At 41.8% G+C, this 23757-nt stretch overlaps 1 protein-coding gene across 1 annotated transcript in view; it reads left to right on the plus strand.

Annotated features, from left to right (window-relative positions):
* The window catches only part of tmtc1 (transmembrane O-mannosyltransferase targeting cadherins 1), a 52246-nt gene that overhangs the window by 14102 nt on the left and 14387 nt on the right, over window positions 1-23757 (plus strand). The window contains exons 3-9 of the mRNA XM_053508671.1: window positions 3206-3279; window positions 3386-3562; window positions 11780-11861; window positions 11960-12063; window positions 13786-13864; window positions 13964-14074; window positions 19227-19348. Coding sequence (XP_053364646.1) covers window positions 3206-3279; window positions 3386-3562; window positions 11780-11861; window positions 11960-12063; window positions 13786-13864; window positions 13964-14074; window positions 19227-19348 — 749 coding nt within the window. The remainder of the gene's footprint in view (window positions 1-3205; window positions 3280-3385; window positions 3563-11779; window positions 11862-11959; window positions 12064-13785; window positions 13865-13963; window positions 14075-19226; window positions 19349-23757) is intronic.

Below are 23757 nucleotides of genomic sequence, written 5' to 3' on the forward strand. Positions count from 1 at the left end.
GCCTCTGTGCCACCAATGAGAGGATATTGCAAACCATGACAAAATATTGATAACATGCGTTAGTTAATATAACGTCCACTTTCACCGATGGAGACTTGGGTACGAGAAATATGATTCTGTTAATTGTTCATGTTAAATAACTGAGCTTTCCACCTTATAGCGTACAGATATAGCAGGATTGATTTATGCTCGATATTGCCCAATGCATTCTCCGGTTCCTCTCAGGAACGGATGACCTTTTGTTATTTCAGGGTTTTTTTTCTCACCAAGTTGCCTTAGGGTTGCTCATCAGAGACAGTCTGATAGTTTAATTTAATTTAATAATACATATTTCCATCCTTCTATCCATCTATCCATTCTTCCATCTAGGAACCTCTGTAGTCCAACTAAGGACTGTGGAGGCCGATGGTGACCATTGTATTTATTCCCATTTTTACAACCGTGGTAGGACCTCTGGTCACCACTCACACACACACTTAAATTGCCGTTTCTGCCAATCTGGGAACGCCAATTAGCTTAACCTGCTTGTCTTTGGACTGGGGGAGGAAACCGGATTACCCAGAGGGAACCCACCAAGCACGTGAAGAACATGCAAACTCCATGCACCCTGGAGGTACGAGGTGACCGTGCCAGCACATATTTCCTCACATTTATATCCAGAATTCTCATTTCAGTCAATCTTATTTCTGCCCATTTTCAAAAGTGCTATACAAAATAAATCAAACTAAATGGAATTAAAAGGCGTCACTTCTGATGTTTGGCGTTTTCCCATTCCGCTTGAGAATGTGTAAGGAATATAGCTTTAACGTCACTGGCTGGTGTTGAAACAAGATGCTGGTTACATGCCGAGCACGCAGCGCGTATGCAGCAGTGTGTGGCGTGTTTCCCTCAGTGGGGTGTGTGTGTGCACGCGTGTGTGCGTGCTTGTGGAATCCAGGCGCAAAGCGGGGGGATGGGTTTCTGAGCCCTCCAGATGTTGGAAGAGGGAGAGAGTATTTTGAGAGGATTTAAATGTTCAGCTCTGTAGCACAGATGACATGAGGATACGTAGAGAACTATATTGTGAGTAGGAGACCAAAGCGAAAGAAGAGAGAGAGCAAGGGCAAAGATGAAACATGATGCAGTGGGCGAGAAGCGGGCGGGGGTCGTCTTTCTCCTGCTTCATAAATGTCACTCAAACATCCTCTAAAGTGGAGGATTAACAGCAGTCGCAGTCATCTAAGCCATGCTCTTTCCCTCCACCTTCTGTCCACGCTGCATGCATCCTGGCTTACTCGTACATATCAGCAAACTGAATATGATTTTGAACGCTATATTAAATACATTTAAAGATTACGTTAAATTAATCAAGTTCTTGATGCCGCAAGGAATACTGCAGACGTGGTACAGAAGATGTTGCTATGGTGAAAGACGTTGTCATGGTGAAGGTGATGGAGCTTCCTGGAGTTCTCAAGGACAATGATTAAACAAAACCAGACTGAAAATATAAAAGGTTGAGCTAACATCTTAAACATTCTTGTCAGTCCATTAGTTTGAATAAGATGGAGGTCCAAAGTTCATTTAAGCTTAGCTAATTGATCTCACAGCACACTCTCAGAATGATAAGGAGATAAGCGTGGAGACGGCTGTCACCAGGAAAGAGTCGCGGGACGAGATGAAAGCAGCTGGACCAACACGCAATGAGGCAACTTCATACTTAATTGATGCTAAGAGTTTAACAAATTAAAAGTAAACATGAATACGTTTTTTTTTTTTTTCTGTATGTAATGGTAACCTGTACAATGGACTCCTAGCAGGCTTGATACAAATTATTTGAAGAATGGCATCAGTCTACTTAGAAAACTTTCAAGCACTAGTGAAACACTGGGGGATTTATATGGAGAAATTTTCACTGTGGTCTAAAATTCTGCACAATCATAAGTCCCAGTTTGACTTGAACACCCCCCAGCACAACCCTGAAACAGCCTACAGTTTTATAGACCAACCTAGTAACCCCCCAACCTAGTAACCCACTGTGAGGATCTATCCAATGATGGAAACTTCAAAGCTCTTTTGTAAGTCGCTCTGGATAAGAGCGCCTGCCAAATGCCTCAATACAAATTATAATTGTCTGTTATTTATTTGTTTAATTAAGCAAATAGTGAAGAGGCTTACATTAGATAATTACTGCAGTAATTAATACGGTTCAGCTGGCAACGAGTTATTGAACCCTAACTGATGCAGAGAGTAACTTCTCATTTCTTAAACAACCATTTCGGAAGGCACATTTTAATATGAATAAGTTGACCAACTATTTAAAACATTTTACAATAAGATTTTTTAAAGATTTTAATATTGTAGTATTTTTAAATATGAATGCAAGGATTTGTATCTTGGTCATAATTAAAATTATTTGTGTTTTCCATAAATACAGTGGAACCAGTGGAGCATAATTTGTTCAGGAAGTGGGCTTGTATTTCAAAACACTTGTAAATTAAATCCAATTTTCTCATAAGAAATAATGGAAACTCAAATTATTTGTTCCACAGCCCAAAACAAATAAATACATAAAAATAATTAACACAAAATATAAAGTTAAAATAAAACAAAATAAACCTGCACTTTACCTTTAAAAAAAGTAAAAGTTAATCCCGACAGATAAGTGTATCCATTTGTGTGTGCAGGCGCTGTGTGTGTGTGTGTGTGTGTGTGTGTGTGTGTGTGTGTGTGTGTGTGTGTGTGTGTGTGTGAGAAACACTCTTTTATCAGACAAATAGTGGGAGACGATTACCCACAGTTCCGCAGCGCAAGAGAGAGAAAAACCATTGTCTCGGTTGTGATCATGTGACGCTCGTCGTCAAAACAATAAGCGCATGCGTGATACATGATACTCTGTAGTCGTAAACCAAGACTTGTTCGTTTTCCAAGTCAAAATGTATTAAAAATTCTTGCTCGTCTTGCGGAACACTCACAAACCGCGTTACTTGCAAACCGAGGTTCCATTGTACATATTTACAAATATTTGACATTTTATTGAGCTTTAAATAAAATAATGTCCATGTTTCATGTTCTATGTTTTTTTAAATTATTATTTTAGAGCCTTGTGAATGTTTTACAGCCTGATCAGATTTTTACAGACACGACTGAGACCCACTGGGATTTAATGGATTAAAGCGCTAAATACATGCAGATGTTTCAGTAATCTGTGTGATTGTGTGTGTTGCAGGTATCAGGGATTGTCGGAAGAGCAGACGTCCTGGCCTGTATGTTGTTCCTCTTAGCCTTTCTCTCTTACATCAGGTAAAGATCTTTCCTTCTCGTACCCATGTCCTTGCTCTAGATTAGACGTCTCCTAAGGGTTCTATGTTTAACTGCCCTGATTGATTTGTGTGTGTATGTGTTCCAGGAGTGTATCGGCATGCCGCGTGTCAGACTCCGTCCCCTCCACGGCGTCTCCGTGCTCTCTGGCGCTTTGCCTGTTCCTGGGCACCAGCGCCATGCTGGTCAAAGAGACGGGCATCACCGTGTTCGGGGTGTGCGTGCTGTACGACGGCCTGGTGCTCTGCCGCAAGCCCCTCTTCGCGTACGTCAACGCTGAGTGTGTGTGTGTGTGTGTGTTTCTCAGGTCTGCGTGTTAATGAGGCCTCCTGAAGAGGTGTTGATCCGAGAGCAGGCTGGCGGCAGCTGGGGAGGGCGTGGGTGTTCATGCTTGTCAGCAGGCACGCCGTGTACGCTTCCTGCATCCAGGCTGGCGTTCTCAGGCTCCGAGTCAGAGACGAGCAAATAAAGCATTTATCACAACCACATGAGCATGAACGTACACGAGAGCGCGCGCTAAAGCCTAATATCCGGCATTGAAACGATTTTTGATTTAGCACAAGAGATCACCGTGAATGAAGTGGGACAAACAATAACATGCAAGAAAACAGACGTTCTTAACCTTAAAGGCAGATGAGCAGCTGTGATTGTCATTTCTGTTGGGTTAAGACTGACTTCATGCAGTTAATAGTAGTTTTGAATAGCAAACCTGACAAACAGAAACGTTATACCGAAACCAAAAACGCACTTACCGTTGTCGCCTTTTCTTTTGTGTAGTTTGTGGCAAGTTTTGATCGCCTCCTGGGCGTACGTGCATCTTCGTTTTGTTCGTATTTGAAAATGCTTCGTATGCCGATGCAAATTGCTTGCAAAAGTTTCAGTTCTTAAACAGGAAGAATCATAAGGGAATCGTATACCGCGATTCAACTGTATGCATCTATGGGGTGCCATTACTTTCACTGATTTAAACAGCTATTCTCTTTTTCTCAGAATTGATTCATTTGGGTTGGTTTTTTTTCTCTATCTGTTAATACGTCTGCTCAGATCCGGTGTAAAAAACCTAAGAGGCCTGTTGTGTCCTCAGTGTCTCTTGCTGTCTCCTGGACGTTTATACCAGCTGCCTGTTACCAAGTACACAACCTATCCCATCATCCTTTGCACTAATTTAATGTTCAGGCTATTAGTTGTGGTGAAGTCACAGATGCTGTGGACATCCCGCGAACGTGTCCTTCCAGGAAACTGACTGAAATGTTTATTTCACTGGATTCCGGTGAAGGACTCGGCGAAGCCATCAGACATATGCTTTCAATCCTCGTCCTGCTGGCAGCGACCATAAATTACCACCCGCCGTCTGTCAAATCGAAACGCGGACAGTACAAGCAGTTTCATCCTTTCATGGGCAGAGAGCTCGTAAGGACGGAGGAAGGGGGCGGAGAGGGACAGGGGGTTGATGTGGGCTCGGGGAATTGAGTTTCTTTTCAAGTAGTAAACATTCACATGTCGGTTGCTTACAGTTTGGCGTCTACAGTACATCAGGCAGTGAGTGTGCCCAGAAGTTTCTTAAACACAATTATGTCTAAACAGGCAAGTCTCCTCACAGGCCGAGTGAGTGAATTTAAAAATTCATTTCCAGTAATAGCAGCCAAGAGGAGCTTATGAATCTCCGAACGCTCCAAAGCGTAATAAATAAAGTCCTAAAGCTGTTGTGGAGAATCAAGTGCTCGCTCTGGGCCTTTCAGTCTCCAAAGTACCTGAAATTTGGCGCCGAGAACTGGAACTGTGCTCCAGAGAGTCTGAAAGATTCATGACCCCCGGCCCCTGAGCAGCTTTTATTTTTCCGGACAGTTTTTGTTCCGTAGGATTTAACAAGTCCGCCCCCTTTACAGTACCTCCGAGTGGCGTCCGTTTGCCAGCCCGTGGGGCGAGTGAAAGCTACAGTGGACACTGCAGTCTTGTGTTTTGTTGCCTGGAAACCTTATTGAGTAGGCTAAAAATAACCCCTAACCTAGTCTTATATACTACTGTAAATATGGTGGGCTGGTCAGGCAGTTATGTCCCTTCATACAGACACAAACGAATATACAAATATCATCCGCACTCTGGCGGCAGAGTTTATTCTGGTTAACTTTTAGAAAAGGAAAACAAATTACCAAATTTTTAACACTTTGTCTTTCAACAAGCTTTCATTAAAAATGTTTTAGTCTGAGCTGCGAGCCACAAATGCACCACCTTCTTCACTTCTTCATCAGAAGAAGTATCACTACATGCTGCTCTTCTTTCCATGCAAATCACAAGTGGGGTGTCCATTTTTCAGTTACAAATGAGCCGATGTAACCAATTGGCACCCGCACAGAGGAAGACAGTAAGACCCACACGAATATTAATATAACCAAATTGCGGATAATTTTTGACTGACACTTGTTTATCCTCTTGCACAGGGTACAGCTGTTGTAGTTTGCACGTTGTTGACCATACTTTGGCTGTGGGGTCTCATGTTCAATCCCTTGTCATGTCCCTGAGATAACATCTGAGAACAAGAGCATTAAAGGTCCCATATTAAAAAAAATTTTAACGCGTCTCAGAGCTGCCTTAAAACATGGGTGTGTGTTAATGCTCCAGCTTAAATACCTCACAAGTAATGCATTTTCTTATACTGCTGCAAATGCACCGTTTCGGTGTCTATGTAAATGAGCTACTTTTGAGCCACACCTCCTCAGAGAACCACAAAGCCCGGGGGAGGGTGTCGCTCATATGAGGTCACAATATGGGAAAAATCAGCTTGGCTTGTTTATTGCAGACAAGAAGAAAAAACAGGAAATGTTTATCACACTTGAATTAAAAATGACTGAAAAGTGAGTTTTAATTAAGGGGTGACCTTTAATATAAACCTTAATGCTCTATTGTCAGAGCTACTGTTATAGAAAGATCAACACCTTCTAACCAATCAGATTTGAGAACTGCGATGGCTCTGGTTTAATAAATATTAATGAACATTAATACAGAGTGGATATTAGGAATAATGGGAATAATGATTTATCAGACCTTTAGGTGTGAATATTACATTTATAGTATAATACACGAATGCATGCACCACATAATAAGACACATGACCTTTCAACGATGAGTGTCCAGCTTCGTCAGAAATTCTGTCCCGAGCAAGCTGAAATATTTAGCAGCGCTCAAAAGTAAGCGTGCGCCGAGGCACTTTGACCAAACCGCATGCCTCTTATTAGTCCGCTTGATGCTTATTGGCTGGAAGTGAGCAAATTCCAGCTACAAAGCTCTCACAGATAGAAGACGCACTCGTGCAGTGTTCTTCCAATTACAGCTCGTCTCGACCCTGCTGCTGCGCCGGTAATTGGCGAACGGAGTCAATCATGCGAAACAAACGAGACCTTCACGTCTCTGGTGCAGTCCCGAGTTCCCTGTTACAAAGCCGGCTAATTCGGCGTGTCACTCGTCTCCATGCAGACATGCGTATGACCGAGGTGAGAGGTTCGAGGACGAATTATAGGAGAGAATTAAGGAAGAAAAAGTGCTGATCTGTTCGTATCTCACGGGATCTCGTTACACAAAGAGACAACAAAGAGTAAAGCGTCTCATTGCAGCTTTTTCGTGGTCTGCTGTACACACATTTACACACAGTCTTTATAGCAATAAATATAAAGGGGCACACTGCTGTCAATCATCATTCGTTGGTTAAACTGCATCAAACCATTAACAGCAATACGCAGGCTATAAATTACAGTTTAAAATGTTACAGGCTCAGTAATTGTCCAGTAAATGTAATAATCGAATACAATTCTTAATATAAATTCATTAAGAAAAACCTTTTTTTGTTATTGTTTTTTTTTTTTTTTATATACTTTTAATTCTTCTGCAACCCTTAAAATCTGCAACTCATTGAATAAAAGTGTTAGGACACACGTCTTTAGTACTTTCTCTCAAATCACAGTCATTGTTTTGGGCTTGACTTTTAGACCAGGGACTTGTTTCTCTATCATCATGCCCGACTTTATCATCCACACCTCTCTTTGTTAAAGGAATCATTTGCAAGTAAAAGTAGCCAAGACGTAAACAAGCAATACTGACAGTAAATCATTGTTTTACGTGCTGTTGTTTACAGGAGAGTCTCGAACTCGAACCATACATCATCTTCAGGAAATCAAAGCAAAACCCAGAGCCTGAGAAAAATGCGTTCTTTAGATGATGAATGGTTTTAGCGTTTCAGGATCTTGTTCGACATTAAACATCATGAGGTTCTGCATAGAAACTTTAAGAAACTCATGGATAACAGCAAATCAAAGAATGTGTAAGCGCAGGTGTAATGTGGTTTCACATTTACTCCGTTTAGTTATATTTATACAGCGGATCCTCTGCATTCGGATTTAAGTAATTCTGGAGGCAAGTTCTTAAAGCAATTTTTTTTTACTTAATTGGGATACGAATTATAAATAAATATTTACCAATATTACAAAAAAACATAAAAAAATCACATAGGGTGGTATTGTGGGTTGACTCTTTCGAAACGGTTTTTTGCTGACTGAAAAAAATGAGTAAAATTCGTAAGCTTACTGATGCAAAACGTTTTTGAACGGCTCCCGTACTTACGCGCAACTTCGCTTTGATTCGTTCATTTGTATGTCGAAAATGCTTCATATGCTAATGCAAATTTCTTGCAAAAATTTTAGGTGTCACAAAAAAAAAAAAAAAAATTTTGTTTGTGTTTTGTTTTTCTTTTTATACTATTTTGAGACATGGTTCCTTGGACACACAAGAACCTGCTGATCACATCTTTTCAAGCTCTCGCTCACGCACTTTCAGGAAGTCCTGTCTGATCCCTTGCGCGAGCTCACAGATCCTCATTATTGGCCAGTGTAGCTATGATTGATGTGAGAGTTTGAGCGTGCCAACCCCCCGAGAGACTGCGGCCAATCTGCTCTCTGTATGCTCTGCCTAAGGATGGGTGAAGCCTCACCGAGAATCGAACCCATGACCTCTGGGCTGGATGAGCATTTTATTGCTGCACCACTCAGAGACGTAATAAAGCGTGTTTACAAATTCATCGCTTTGCCAATCTGTCGCTAATGAGCGAACCGTAGGTGATATTAGCAAGGGAAAGTTTAGAGCAATAAACCTGCCACCACCACTCACTAGCTTGTCAATCGAGTAAGCCACACCCCCTGATCGTAGTGATAATACGGCATGACTCAAGTCCATGGTTATGATAAGTTGCTGTAAGCTGTTGTTGTCTCAACTCGGACATGAAGAATATGATACGATGATTCAGATCAGATTTGCGGCCTGTAAGTAACAAGCACGCTGTAGTCATGCAGGAGTCATTAGTAGTCTGGCCTGAATGCTGCGCTCATTAGTGATGAAGTGTGACTAGAGCGCACATTAGGAATGTGATCAGGCCCAGAACACTAATTCATTAGCTAATTATGAGTCTTAGTGCAAACACGCTTTCAAGGACATGTTCTCAAGGCCGTGAATGATGAAAATCTTAAATATTTGCACAGTTGAGTGTACGAGAGGCATTTCACATTCCCCAGTATTACAGTACATTCTTCAATGTGGGAGAATAATGAATCTGGCATGATGTGGGAGGAAAAAATTACCACACGCACTGGAAGGGCATATCATCTGAGTGCAAGTTTATAGTTAGGATTTAAAGATGTACAGTAAGTCCCCTACATACGAACAAGTTCAGTTCTGAGAGTTAGTTCGTAAATCTAATTTGTTCTTAAGTCCAACAAACATTTTTCTATTTTTACTTTTGTCTCCGTCGTTATTGCTTGGTGTTTCTTAGCCGTTCCAGCCTAGTCACTGCTGCTTTCATGCTTGCTTCCGAACATCCTGGATGCACGCTGCACACACGTGACAATGCACTTCTGACATGTGATCCAACTTTCGCCAATGAACAGAAACGTACCAGAATTAGCCAGTTGGGTATTTTTCATCTGGAGACCCTGAAAAATTTTTCTAATTTCAACTAGCTAATTCTGGTACATTTACAGATATCTGAATTAATGTACAATGTCCCTGTCATGTACGCTAACAAATAAATAAATAACATGCACAAATGCATGATCGTACCTTCAAAAGTTCGGACCTCAAATGTTTGCACGTAGGGGACTTACTGTAGTTTAAAGTTATGATTTTTTTTTTTTATTAATGCTGCATTTTAATTATCTTGTCTCCACTAAGGGCCGCATGGCGGTTTAGTGGTTAGCCATGTCGATTGCACCTGCAGGGATTGGATCCAGGCCCCCTGTAATTCTGTACACAGTATAGCGATATAAGTCCACCCACCTTAAATTACTGTGTATTTTTATAGATTACACAATACTTTTTTGCTCACCACGGTTGTACTGTAAATAGTGGTCATTTGAATTGCTCTGTCTTTTCCATCCATCAAGAAGACGTTTCCGCTCGCAGGTTCATGACGTCCGATGTTTCCTGTTTAATTTTTTTTTAATTAGTGAAATAAAATGACATTTAGAAATGAAACTGAGTAACATCAGCAAAGCCGTCACGCCCATGACCTCGGAAGTCACGCCTTGCAGACGTTAAGCTTTATAGCAGAGCTGCAGATTGATCCCCTCGTGTCCCGTCAGGAGCCAGAGCTCTACACGCACACGCGCAGAGTGGGGGATGGGGTGATTAAAGGTGTTGTGACTGCAGGCGCTGAGTCGTCCAGCATCTGTAGTGAGTTAGATCAAGCAGGGTGGATGAGCTGAATTAATATTAAATGCGCCGTTCACTCGATGTCCTTCTGCGCTGCTGCGCTGATGCTATACGCGTCCGCTTGACTGGATATATCGCTTATATCGTTTTATTAAATATGCATCATGTTACTAATTTAGTCATGTTTTAAAGAAGCAATAAGGCAGTAATAAAGTTTTTTATATATAGATTTTGTTGGATTGGATAATGACTACAGGTTATTCTTAATAATGGATTGTTTATGGCTGTAGTTTAATGGGAGAGTTTAGTGTTATGCGAGGCATTATAATGCATTATGTATGCTGTTCGACGTACTGTAATATGTTGTAGATAGATATAGATGTAGAATGTAGATATTGGTGCACTATATTTAGGCATTATGAGTCTTAAAGATGCATTGTGTTTTAAAATATATATAACATTATAATACATTATGAGTGCTATATTACATGTTACAGATGCACTCCTAGTGTATTATAATGCTCACATGCACACGGACCCCGAGACGGGACTCGAACCTCGGACCCTGGAGGTGCGAGGCGACAGTGCTAACTCCTACGCCACCGTGCCGCTGTAGATATTGTTCAAGACGTTATAATACATTATTAGTGCTATATTACCGTACATGTTAGTATGCAGTAGGAATCCAGAGTTTAGAGTTAAGTTGCTATATGAGGTCGTGTAAGCATAAGGACAGAAGTGTACTTATGTAACTATAGATATGTATAATGCATAGGGTCATGCCGGGCATTATAATGTGTTATGCATGCAGTATAGCATGTTATAGATGTATTTATAGTGCATTGTAAATGCATAAGGTATAAATACGTTTTAATTTAGCTGGTTATTACTGACCGAAAAAAACATACAAAGCATACTGTTCATCTTTCACTTATCTTTTTTTTAAATTTTTTTATCCTTTATCCCTGTGGGATTGCAGAAGACTTAAAGGGCAAAGAGACAAGGAGGGGGAGGGGGGAGGGGCAAGACACTATTTTAGTAAATGCTGTCTAGTTGTCAAGACAGTGAGTTGAATCCCGGGAGTATAATGGAGCCTGACACACACACACACACACACACACTCACAGCATCATTAGGAAAAGCTCGTGCGTTTCAAGCAAATCAATCAGTGAAAGTGCAGCGAGTGGCGCGAGCGTTCGACGTCCTCGTCTCCTTTCTCGTCCGTCTCGTTCTCCCGCGGTTCCGTCACAGCTGTCACGTCGTATTAATATTCACCGCCGTCTCAGAAACTGCTGCGTTTTTACCACCGCGCTGTCTCCATCCTCAGTCCTGATCATTCGCAAGGTGTTGATTAATTTCGTATAACAGCAGCTCAGACGCTAATAAATACATAAACATCTCATTATTGATACAGTGAGGAGACACTTCTCAAGTGTCTATTTATTTTTTTTTTTTGTAGAGTGTCCCAGTGTGAGTCTCTTGTTTTTCATTATGACAGGAATTGTGTTATTTCTCAGGTAACAAGCTGCAGTTATTTTTGTCTCTGTGAGGAAACGGCTCATGTTTATGAGGCAGACTGTATTTAATGTACTGTATTAATGTTCCTGTTCAAAGGAACTGACTTCGCAGATGTTCTGCAACATTAATCGGGGGAGGATGTGCTGTTTTAATTCTTTTAATCGATAAAAAGGTGTGATCTCTGGCAGATTGCTGCGCACTAAGAGGAATAAAACAATTATTTTGGATCTCTCACCAACCCATCGTTTTTGTTTGTTTGTTTGTTTGTTTTCAGGCATTTGTCCCGGTCCAGGCTGAAGGAGCTCAGTCGAATCTCTCGGCCCTTGATCAAAAGAACATGTGTGGTCTCAGTGTATGTAAGTGTTTTTTTAGTGGGATTGTGCTGCATATTTGCAATTTTAATGCCTTGTTCTAGAGCTGTGTGTGTGTGTGTGTGTGTGTGTGTGTGTTGTAGGTGCTGTTGATCCTCTGTGCTCGCCTGTGGGTCATGGGAGGTTCCATGCCTCTATTTTCCGAGCAGGACAATCCAGCATCTTTCTCACCTTTCCTCCTCACTAGGCAAGAGTTCACACTTTCATTTCACTGTTGTGCGTATTTATCTAGAACCCATATCTTTATACGAGGGATAGTCAAAAATTATCCGCACTCCGGGTTATATTCAAGCTTTTGTTGATCACACTGTCACATTACAGTTTTCCGTTCCATTTTCCCTTCGTTTTTTTTAAAGCTAGTTGACAGATGGACAAAGTTTATTGAAAAGCAAGAGGATCATGTCGAAAAATTACGTTCTTGTCTTTTCTAAATGTGTAACAGCCAGTGTGCAGATGATTTTTGACTATATCTCACGTCATTATACAGCCTTGTACATATATTTATAGGGTCATCTAGAACCCATATCATTTTGGTGTTCGGTAATACACACATGCTTATACAGTGTCATCCAGAACACATATATATCATTGTGGTGTTCGGTAATATGCATATGCTTACACAGGGTCATCTAGAACCCATATCATTGTGGTGTTGTGTAATACGCATAAGCTTATACCCTGTCATCTAGAACCCATATCATTGTGGTGCTGTATAATATGCATATGCTTATACGCTGTTATCTTGAACCCATATCATTGTGGTGCTGTGTAATATGCATATGCTTACACAAGGTCATCTAGAACCCATATCATTGTGGTGCTGTCTAATATGCATATCTTTATCCAATATCATTTAGAACCCATATTATTGTGGTGCTGTATAATATGCATATCCTTATAAGGTGTCATCTAGAACCCATATCATTGTGGTGCTGTATAATATGCATATCCTTATACAATATTATTCAAAACCCATATCATTGTGGTGCTGTATAATATGCATATCCTTATCCAATATCATTTAGAACCCATATTATTGTGGTGCTGTATAATATGCATATCCTTATAAGGTGTCATCTAGAACCCATATCCCTGTGGTGCTGTATAATATGCATATCCTTATACAATATTATTCAAAACCCATATCATTGTGGTGCTGTATAATATGCATATCCTTATCCAATATTATTTAGAACCCATATTATTGTGGTGCTGTATAATATGCATATCCTTATCCAATATCATTTAGAACCCATATCATTGTGGTGCTGGTTAATATGCATATCCTTATACAATATCATTTAGAACCCATGTCATTGTGGTGCTGTATAATACGCATATGCTTATCCAGTGTCATCTAGAACTCAAAGCATTGTGGTGTTGGGTACTATGCATATGCTTACACAGGGTCATCTAGAACCTGCGTCATTGTACAGTAGTGTGCATTTCATTATACAGATTTATTTAGAGCCCATATTAGTATACAGTGCTGTTCGTAATCCTTAAACAGGTTTATGTAGAAGCCGTAAAATGATATTTTGTTGTGTAGTGTGCATAATATTATACAGATTTATCTATCACCTAGATGATTATGCAATGCTGCATATCCTTATACAGGTTTATGTAGAACCCATACCATTATATTTGAGTGTGTAAATACAGAGATGAGAGAAATGTATTCAGTTATAAGTCACAATCCTTCTCGGTTCATGTATTTAACAAATGATTTATTACATTTATAATAGAAATGTACCAGTTGATCCGCGAGCCCATTAATGTTGATGTGATTCCCGATTCAGTCCTGAGATCATAAGCTTCCAACATAAATACATTTTTATGGCGTTACATTATTGTACTGCGTACTTATACTGTGGTTTATGTACAATATGCTTAATTTCCCTTCGTTCAGGTTCCTCACTTACTGCTATCTCCTGGCCTTTAATGCCTGGCTGCTCCTGGCTCCTATAGTGCTGTGCTATGATTGGCAGGTAACATAAATACACACACACACACACACACACAAACGCTGTGAGCTTGAATAATAGTGTGAATTAAATCGTACACGACTCTGACTCTTGTACATGTAGGTAGGCAGCATCCCTTTAGTGGAGTCTTTGTGGGACTCTCGCAACATGGCTGCTGTGATGCTGGCGCTGGGAATGCTCGCTCTCTGCCTGCACTGTGTTACATCACTACAGGTGAGTGTGAGCACACACTTGTACACTTTTGTCAGTAAGGTATTAATCAGACAAGGAGGAAAATGTAGACAGGGACAAGTCCAGTAAAGCTTGGACAGTCCACAAAGCTGGACTTAAAAGATGAAGATCATTACTGGAAAATGTCATGGCAACTCTGTAAACATGTGGGAGATCCAGGACATGGGTAGCTCGCTGGTTAAGGCATTGGATTATGGTTCGGGTTCAAACCACATGTTGCCACTATTAGGCCCTTGACCAAGGCCCCTCAACCCTCAACTGCTCCTCTGTATAATGAAATAAAAACGTAAGTCGCTCTGGATTAGGGTGTCTGCCAAATGTCATAAATGTAAATGGTTTGTCAAGACCAAAGCGGAAGTCCCAGTACCCAATAACTACTCATCATCCTGAGAGCAGCGTCATAAAAGTGACACATGATGGTGGTAGCATCATGCTGTGTATATAGGTTTTGTCACCAGGTGACAACTGGTCAAGAATCCTGTTCTGATCTGTGAGACTGCTATATACACTCACTTCATTAGGAACTCCTTTCTAGTTCTGGATTTGGAGGCCATTTGCCTTCAGACCTACCTCCAGTCTTCATGCCTTAGATTCACCAAGGTGCTGGAAACATTCCTTTAGAGATTTTGGTCCATATTTGCAAGATAGCGTCATGCAGTTGCTGCAGATTTGTCCCGTTCCACCACATCCCAAAGGTGCTCTACTGGGTTGTGATCTATTGACTCTGGAGGGCATTCGAGTACAATGACCTCATTGATATTTTCAAGAAAAACATTTGAGATGATTTTAGATCCTATGGTCATGAAAGTATGGACATGGTTAGCAATAATGCTATGGTAGGCTGTGGCATTTAAACCATGCTCAATTGGTACCAAGGGGCCCAAAGTGTGCACAACCACCACCCGGAATCGTTGATGCAGAGCAGGATGGATCCATGTTTTCATGTTGTGTATGCCAAATTCTGACTCTACCATCAGAATGTCGCAGCAGAAATCAGGGCTCATCAGACCAGGCAACATCTGATAGGAGTGGCACCTGGTGTGATCTGCTGCTGCTGTAGTCCATCTGCTTTAAGGTTCGACATGTTGTGCATTCAGAGATGCTCTTCAGCATACCTCAGTTGTAATGAGATGTTATTTCAGTTACTGTTGCCTTTCTGTCAGCTCGAACCAGTCCAGCCCTTTCTCCTCTGACCTCTGGCATCAACAAGGCATTTTCACCCAGCGAACTTCCACTCACTGAATATGTTCTCATTTTCACACCAATCTCTGTAAACACTGTGTGAAAATCCCAGTAGATCAGCAGTTTTGGAAAATACCCAGAGCAGACAACAGTCTGGAACCAACAACCATGTCACGTTCAAAGTCTCTTAACTCACCTTTCTTCAGCAGATTCAGTCTTGATCATGTCACCTGCAGACATCTGTAGTGTGAATGAATAATCAGTAGAGATGAAGCATGCACGGTCTCCTCAAGGACAGTAGTGTGGACGGAAAGAAGGTCAATTTTAAACATTTGATTGTGGGTTTTTCCATTTGAATATGCAAACATGCTGGAAATTTGAATAGTATGCAGTAAACATGGCGCAGTGTGTGTGTGTGTGTTGTACGTCTGCAGTGGTGGATTTTCCCAGCAGTCACGGAAGACTGACTTCCTCTTGAAAAAACTCTTGACTGTCAGTCATCCTTAAACCCCCGGAATAGCATGCGCGCGCGTGTGTGCGCGTGTGTGTGCGCGTGCGTATGGGGTGCCGTTTCAGAGTCCCGAGGGTCGGTGTGCTTTTAACCCGTGTCAGTTTTAGGATAGCGCGTGTTCAGTGATAGATATCCCCTGTATGAATTATTTATAGAATATCTCGTGTGTCTAGGCCTGTGTGAGAAACTGATGTGTTTGCGTGGGTGTGTGTGTGTGTGTGTGTGTTACTTTTTCACGTTCAAGACGTATACTGTATTTCAGGAAACAGCGGAAATAGATTTCTGCAGCATATCATACTTCTTTCCAATCGGCATGAAGTCTTGTTGAATAGATATTCGCTTTCTCTCTCTTTCCTCACCCAGACACACACACACACACAATATACGTCATGTTTTAGTGTCTAACAGGAGGACAGACAAGGCGGAGAACTGCAGTGAGCAGGGGTGTGGTACTGCACGTAAAAGGTTTCCGACACCACTTTGGCCTGGCATTTCAAACAGGACCGGGTGACCTCTGTCTCCGCTGCCATGGCAACAAACAGGGATCATCGCCGTCGTAATCGCTGCCGTTATTGTCATCGTCGTCTTCCTGACCGTGACACAACTGCACATTTTAACAGCGTGTGTGTGTTTTCCTGTTCACTCAGCATCCCCATAGCGATCTGTCTCGCACGCATACATATACTGTACAAACTGTATGCCTATAACAGTTACAGAGACAATGCATCACCTAAATGTGTGTATGCAGCACCGTCTGGCGTGTTGATGGGGATCCGTCAACCGTGCAGCTGTATTGACAGAGTCGGATTAAGACGAATCCATTCTCCGGCCTTGAACATTAATCACCGCAAAACGTCCCATGCTGTAGCGCATGTGGTTGTCCTCGGCGCTGCACCTGGGACAGTTTAAAACTTTATTTAGATGGGCCTGCATGAGTGGCGCAGTGGTAGAAGTGCTCGCCCTATCATCCGGAGATCGCGAGTTCGATTCCCAGGTAATGATGTAACCTCCCGCAGCCGGAGGTCTAGAGAGAGCTGATTGGCCGAGCTCTCTCAGGAGAGGAATGAGAGGTACCCACATTAATCACGGCTCTACAGACATTCTGGGGCGTCTGTGAGCTTTGCAAGCGGAAGGAGCGGATAGCGCTTTCCTCCGAGTGTGTTACGCCGCCCCTAACGGTGCATGAGCGCGCAGTTCGAAAAGATGGACTATTGTACAAAGGGTGTTCAAGTCAAACCAGGATTTTCACTAGTGCTTGGGTGGAAAGTTGTCTCAGTATGCCAGAGCCATGATCGATCAGACTACCTGCTTCATGCCTGACACACTGGCCTCCCAGGAACTCCTTTGACAGAAATGACTTAGAGTGAGGTCAGGACTGTACGGGTGATGCGGCAATAACTCCGAGCAGTCTGCAAGTGGTGTTGGTGAGGAATTGTGTGTACAGTTCCCACGGACAGATGTGTCTCTTCTGCAAGTTGGTGACAAGCTATGCATCGTTTTTCACGGATCAGGCATTCCACGCATGTATGTTCTTTAAAACATTCGTACTGTTTAAAATGTTTTACTGCGGCTAAGAGTCTTCTCATGACGTCTTCTGAAAACGTCAGTCAGTTTTGTGCGTTCATTCACAAAAAATGTAATCACAAGTCCCGGTTTGACCTAAACACCCCGTAACGAGATCATTTTTTATCTCTTTTTTCTTTAACACTGTCGGATGTGGTTTCCTCACAGGGAACGACATCAGCATCTGGATTTCTCTAAAGCCGCTTAGTGACAGTGCGTTTAGTTACAAGTGCTGTACTGATGAGCCGACTTGAATTGAATTGACAGACCGAAATGATCCGCTGAAAGAGGTCATGCTGCTGGTTTGTGTTTGTGTGCAATGTACTGTATGAGGCAGAGGAATAAAGCCAGAGCTAGCACTTATCAGTTCATTATCATATTTCTGCCTTCTGCTCAGCACCAGTTCACTTTCTCTTTTCAGTGGAGAAAACTTCGCTCCGGAGACTTTTGACTTTTCTCTCCGGTTTCTTTACACTGCTTCTTGAATGCTCGAGTTGCATAAGTGCTGAAAGTGCAACTCCAACTCCTATATTTTGATGGTATCTGACTTTATCAGAAGGGTTTAGAGAAAAGGCGAGGAAAGTTTAACTTGGAGTTTAAAATTGGATTTAGATTCGAGTCAGCAACTGAAGTTTGCTTGGCGTAGAGTCGGGGCTTATTACATAATAAGATGTTTAAATAGATGTTTGGACATGGAGGCCAGGTGGTGCGAGGCTTAACGGTGGGTTATAAATGAGGAAACTGTGGATTTCTACCATGGAAGTGAAAGCAGGTTCATTTTTCCTGAAATGTATCTTGTAGTGTCAGAACGCTTGGGAGTGTTTATTCTTTAACCTTCAGTTTTCCTAAATTCGTCACAAAACAAGGGAGTATTATACTGTAGGAATAAGTGCGAGTCACCCAGTAACCAACATCCCATGTTTGGTTGTCAGAATCTTTTGGTGACTTTAATTTGGTGATGGTAAAGACGTAGCTAGTGTTTTTTTTTGTTTTTTAAAGTTTGTATAAATTACGTCAGACCAACGTTGGTTGAATAAACGAGCCCCAAAGACGATATGCGATACACGTGCGTCTCATGATTGGAATTCCAAATATACCTGTTAAAAACGTAAGGGCTTTCTGATGTGTCTCACCAAATTTTTTTCATGTTATACTGTATGTTATTTATTAATTTCTTAATAGAAAGAAAATTTCTTTCTAGACTTTCAAAAGTTTTCTGTTGTGTCCGGTTCCTCTTCATGGATTCTTCACGTCATGTCCGTATCGTATAGATTAGAGAACTATAAATACACACAGATCAGCCATAACATTATGACCACCCGCCTAACATTGAATGTTTTCCTCAATTTGATCTACACCAGCGCTTCTATTGGATCAGAACACGCGGCCCAGTGTGCATCAGTGAGCCTCGGCCACCCCTCACCCCCGTCACCTTTTTCTTCCCTGGATCACTTTTGGTGTGTCCTCACCTCCGGGAAGAGCTGCAGTGTTGAAGTCGCTCTGATCACTTGACCCACAGTTTGGCCCTTGTTACAGTCGCTACGGTGACAATATCTCATTACAACGGCACCTGAATTGAATGGAAAAAAAAAAAAAGCAGCAAGAGATATATTTTGTTCTTTTTCTTTTTTTCCTGAGGTTGATGTGTTGGAATAAGAAAAAAATGGGCGAGAATTTGAAATGATTATTAATGGCGGTTCCCATACGAAGGTGAGAGAACACACAGCGCCTGGCGGTTTGGGTGGAGTTAATGGGTGGTCATAATGTTGTGGCTGTGAACTGAATTAGTGATGTTCTCTGTAGTGTAATTATGTGTTATGTCTGCGTTCTCTCTCTCTCTCTCTCTCTCTCTCTCTCTCTCTCTCTCTCTCTCTGTAGAAGATGTCTGGCAGGGAGGTGCTGGTGGGAATTCTGTTCCTGGTGTTCCCTTTTATCCCCGCCACTAATCTGTTCTTCCGTGTGGGATTTGTGGTGGCTGAAAGAGTCCTCTACATGCCCAGGTATATATATACTGTGCGTGTGTGTGTGTGTGTGTGTGTGTGTGTGTGTGTGTGTGTGTGAGTGAAACCTTACCCTTTTCCTCTCTACCACACCTGTACTGTAGCTCTTTCATTTCATTTCTTTCTTTTTTTGCCAACAACTGCAGTCCTCTTCAACAAATCTATCACATTTCACCAACATCGATCCACGCCACACTCACTCTCTATGAAAAAGGTTCGTGTGCAAGAGGAGATTTTATTTAACTCCTCTCCTGTTTCTCCAGCTCGATTTCCACGATTTTTTATCGTTTTTTTTTTCTTTTCTTTTTTTTGTATCAAGTGCTGTGAGAATTAGATTTTGAATTTATTGTGACTCCCCCCCCCCCCCCCCCTTCATTTTTGAGCTGTAACACACACACACACACACACTCACACACACACACACACACAGATGCAGAGTGTGATATGCCCCAGCGATCCCTTCTTTCTTGATTTCCGGGAAATAAAAACATGCAGCCTAGACTCTCTGACGTGTGTGTGTGTGTGTGTGTGTGTGTGTGTGTGTGTGTGTGTGTAATTTAACACAGCGATTTTAATAACGAGGCCTCGCAAATTACGAAAGGTCATTTGAGGGTAATGCGTGATTAATTCTGTACTGATGAACAAACACACACACACACACACACACACACACACACACCTTAGGACACAAAGCTAGTGCTGTAATAGATCACACTGGCATTTAACCTGGCTTCAGGAAACATGGAGATAAATGTTAGCAGAAGCTAATCAGGTTTGACTTTTCAGATGAAGTGTGTGTGTGTGTGTGTGTGTGTGTGTGTGTGTGTGTGTGTGTGAAAGAATACACAATAGAGTCAAAAAATTATCCCTGAAATTTAGCTTTGTTTTGCATTCCCTAGATGAATCAGAACCCACACAAATCTCCATGACAGTTCGGTGGAGTCTCTCACTCTCTCCTGTCCATTATATACCGCCTGCTCTCACTACACGGGGTACAACATGGGCCCCCTCGTGCCACAGTGGTACTGAATCCTCATTACTGATCGGTCCGAATTTAATGATTCATTTTTATAATAGGCAACGCTTATCATTTCTATAGTAACAACTCCATCACAGGAATGTGTGTGACACTTCAAAGGTGAAGTCAATAACATCGATTATCCCAGAAGTGGGGGGACATACTGTATTAGGCGGTACATGGTTTGTTCCTGAAGTCGATGTGTTGGAAAAAGAAAAAAAAAGGGAAATTGTAAGGATTTGAGTTACTTTGACAAAGGCCAAGTTGCAGTGTCTAGACGGCTGGGTCAGAGCAAGCCCAAAACCCCTTTTTCCACCAAGGCAGTCCCGGAGATGGCAGCACGGTGGCGTAGTGGTTAGCACTGTCACCTTCCACCTTCAGGATTCAGGTTCGATTCCAACTTCAGGAGTCTGCATGGAGTTTGCATGTTCTCCCTGTGCTTGGTTGGTTTCCCCCCACAGTCCAAAAACATATTAGGCAGATTAGACTAACTGGCGTTCCCAAATTTAGTCACAATAGTCACCATTGGCCTTTACGGTCCCTCGTTGGACTACAGAGGTTCCACAGGATAGATGGAGTTCTGGAGCTAGTTCGGAGGCGGTGCACAATTTCGACCCAGTGCTTTATTTTCAGACACACAGAAAAAACGTTTCAAAAATTTTGCTTGGCTTGAGCAAAAGAATCCGACACCCAGCCCCTGATGTAAGCAGTTTATGACCATCATCTTCAAAAACACCTCAAATGTTTTGTAGTAATGGTGGTTTAATCCCAAAGCCAGGAGAACCGCATGCAAAGCCATGTTGAAGGTCACAATAATTGTTGTTGTGCATGCCACTAGCTTTTTTTTTTTTTTTTTGTTAGCACTTTATTTATTTATTTTTTGCCACTAACATTGCCACTAGCAATGCTGGGAAAGAAGAGATGTACACGGACGTATACAGTGACGTAATAACATGACTCTGTTGAACTCTGTTGAACTACCAGAATCTACCAAAAGTGATCCGAGGAAGGAAAGTCTGTGAACTGGCACAGGGAGGACAAGGCTCACTGATGCACATGGGGAGTGAAGTCTTGCTCGTGTAGTCTGATCGAATAGAAGATCTACTGGAGCTCAAACTGTTGAAAAAGTTGATGCTGGTTCTGATGAATTGCATTGCTTCCCTGGGTGAGAGATGGCAGTGTGATGCTCTGGGTAATGTTCTGCTTGGAAACCTTGGGTCTTGGCTTTCCTGTGGATGTTACTTCGACACTTACCACCTACCTACACATTAATGCAGACCAAGTACACACCTTTATGTACTTTAAACGGTGATGGCAAAGGCGTCTTTCAGCAGGATAATCCTCCCTGACATCGTTCAGGAATGCTTTGAGGAACGTGATAAACAGTTTGAGGTGTTGACTCGGCCTCCAAATTCTCCAGACCTCTGACTAATCGAGCATCTGTGGAATGTGGACGATCCATGGAGACCCGACCTCTGATACACACACAGCACATCTAATAATGAAAATTGTCTCAATCTCTCTCTCTCGTTTTTCACTCTGTCTCACTCGTTCTGTCTTTCTCTCTGTGTCTCTGTCGGGTTGTCTGTTTCACTGACGGTCTCTCTCTCCATCATTCTTTACTTTCTGAACTCTGTCTGTCCTTTCTCTCTTCTCTTCCATCTCTTTCTCTCTCTCTGTCTGGTTCTCTCACTGCTTCTTTCTTCCTCTATATCTATTCCACGTCCTGTTCTTGTCTCGCTCTATGGCATGTTATCTCACATTCTTTGTGTGCACTTTCACTTTTTTTTTTACTGCCTCCTTTATTTAATTCTGCTCACCTTTGCTTTTTTCTCACACACACTCAGTGCTACATAACACATTTTTCACTGTTAATGAGTTCTGCTTATTGACTCGAAACATTTTGTGTAAATATAGAAGAGCGAGCACACGCGCGCATACATTTACATGCCATTATTATTATTATTTTTTTTTTTGGATTTACCAGTTTCTCGCCTGTGGAGACTGTTGTGGAGGATAATGATCGTATAATGTGATTCAGGAAACGGCTCCAACCTTGTATTACCGTTTCTGTCTATCCGATACTGATACTGATGATGGCTGCAGCGCTACAGTTTCTAGGCAGGTTCACATTTCCGCGTGATGCGCTCAGGAGCCGATCCACAGCATCTTTATCCTCGTTCATTCATCCACATTCATTCATTTGGTTGATGCTTTCATCCAAAGTGACAGGAAGCCTTGTACAACTGCGGGGCCTTGCAAGAAGACACCCTTTTTGAAATTTGGTAACGAAAGTCCGCTAATGTTCTGTGCAGCAAGCGGAGTTAATGGCACCCTTCCAGAAAGGGTGTAAAAAAGGGTGAAATAAACATTGCACATGATAAAACAGAAGGATGAAGTACTTCCCTTAGCATTAAAGTGAATGCTTTCGTAAAATTCTTCTCATTCTCCAGAAATATTCATCGTCTTAAAGCAAGATTCAAGAAAATCCAAGAATTATTGTTGTCTTCGACCAAGTATGACGTTGCAGACATCTTTATCATCGATTATCATCAAACCAAAGAGCTTTCAAGATGAATTGTCATTGATGTGCACTGATCAGTACTGTGCGAAAGTCTTGACCCCCTTGTATCTTCTTATTTCGCTTCAAAGTGCTTTTGCACAGATGATCAGGCCTGTGATTAGTACTGTATACTGCTGATGCTGAATGCTGAGTGGGTGGAACAGACGAGAGGGGAAATGAGGTCGCTGCTGAGGTTGTTCCATAAGCAACCTTTTTTAAAATCATGTAATATTTAGGCACTTGTTCCAATTTCTTTCATTTAATCTCCATCATTTAATTTAACTGAATGTGAAGGAATGAAGGGGGTTTAAGGCTTTTGCACACAACTGTATGTAAGTAAAAACATAAAACACAATGCCTTAGCTGGTAATAAATAAATAAAACCGTCAAGTGAGAACAAAAGCTAACATTTTGGCCATAAACACCACCTGCATGTTTGGCTGTAAAAGAGGAAGGGGTGTGAGAAACTGCCCAGGAACAGCAGGAAAATTGATGTTTTTGGATTTAGTTCATGACTTGATGTGATCATGCGTTCTGCAGGAGAGACTACCAGGATATTTTAAATCAAATCCTTCTCACACCATGGCAGAGCATTCTGCAGTCTGCCACATACATGAGCTCACACCTGATCCTGATTGGCTACTGTTGCTGTGATTGACAAGCGAGAGACAGAGAGAGAATCACAGCTAGTGGCTGTAGCATCATCTGGATTTGTCGAACCAATTTCCCTGACGGCAGCTTCATCGATTTATCTTTGGCATATCTGTATGATCAAATCTGATCAGTTAAATAATAATAATAATAATAATAATAATACATCATAATCCA

The sequence above is a fragment of the Clarias gariepinus genome, chromosome 12 (assembly GCF_024256425.1).
Source record: "Clarias gariepinus isolate MV-2021 ecotype Netherlands chromosome 12, CGAR_prim_01v2, whole genome shotgun sequence".
NCBI classification, from domain to species: domain Eukaryota; kingdom Metazoa; phylum Chordata; class Actinopteri; order Siluriformes; family Clariidae; genus Clarias; species Clarias gariepinus.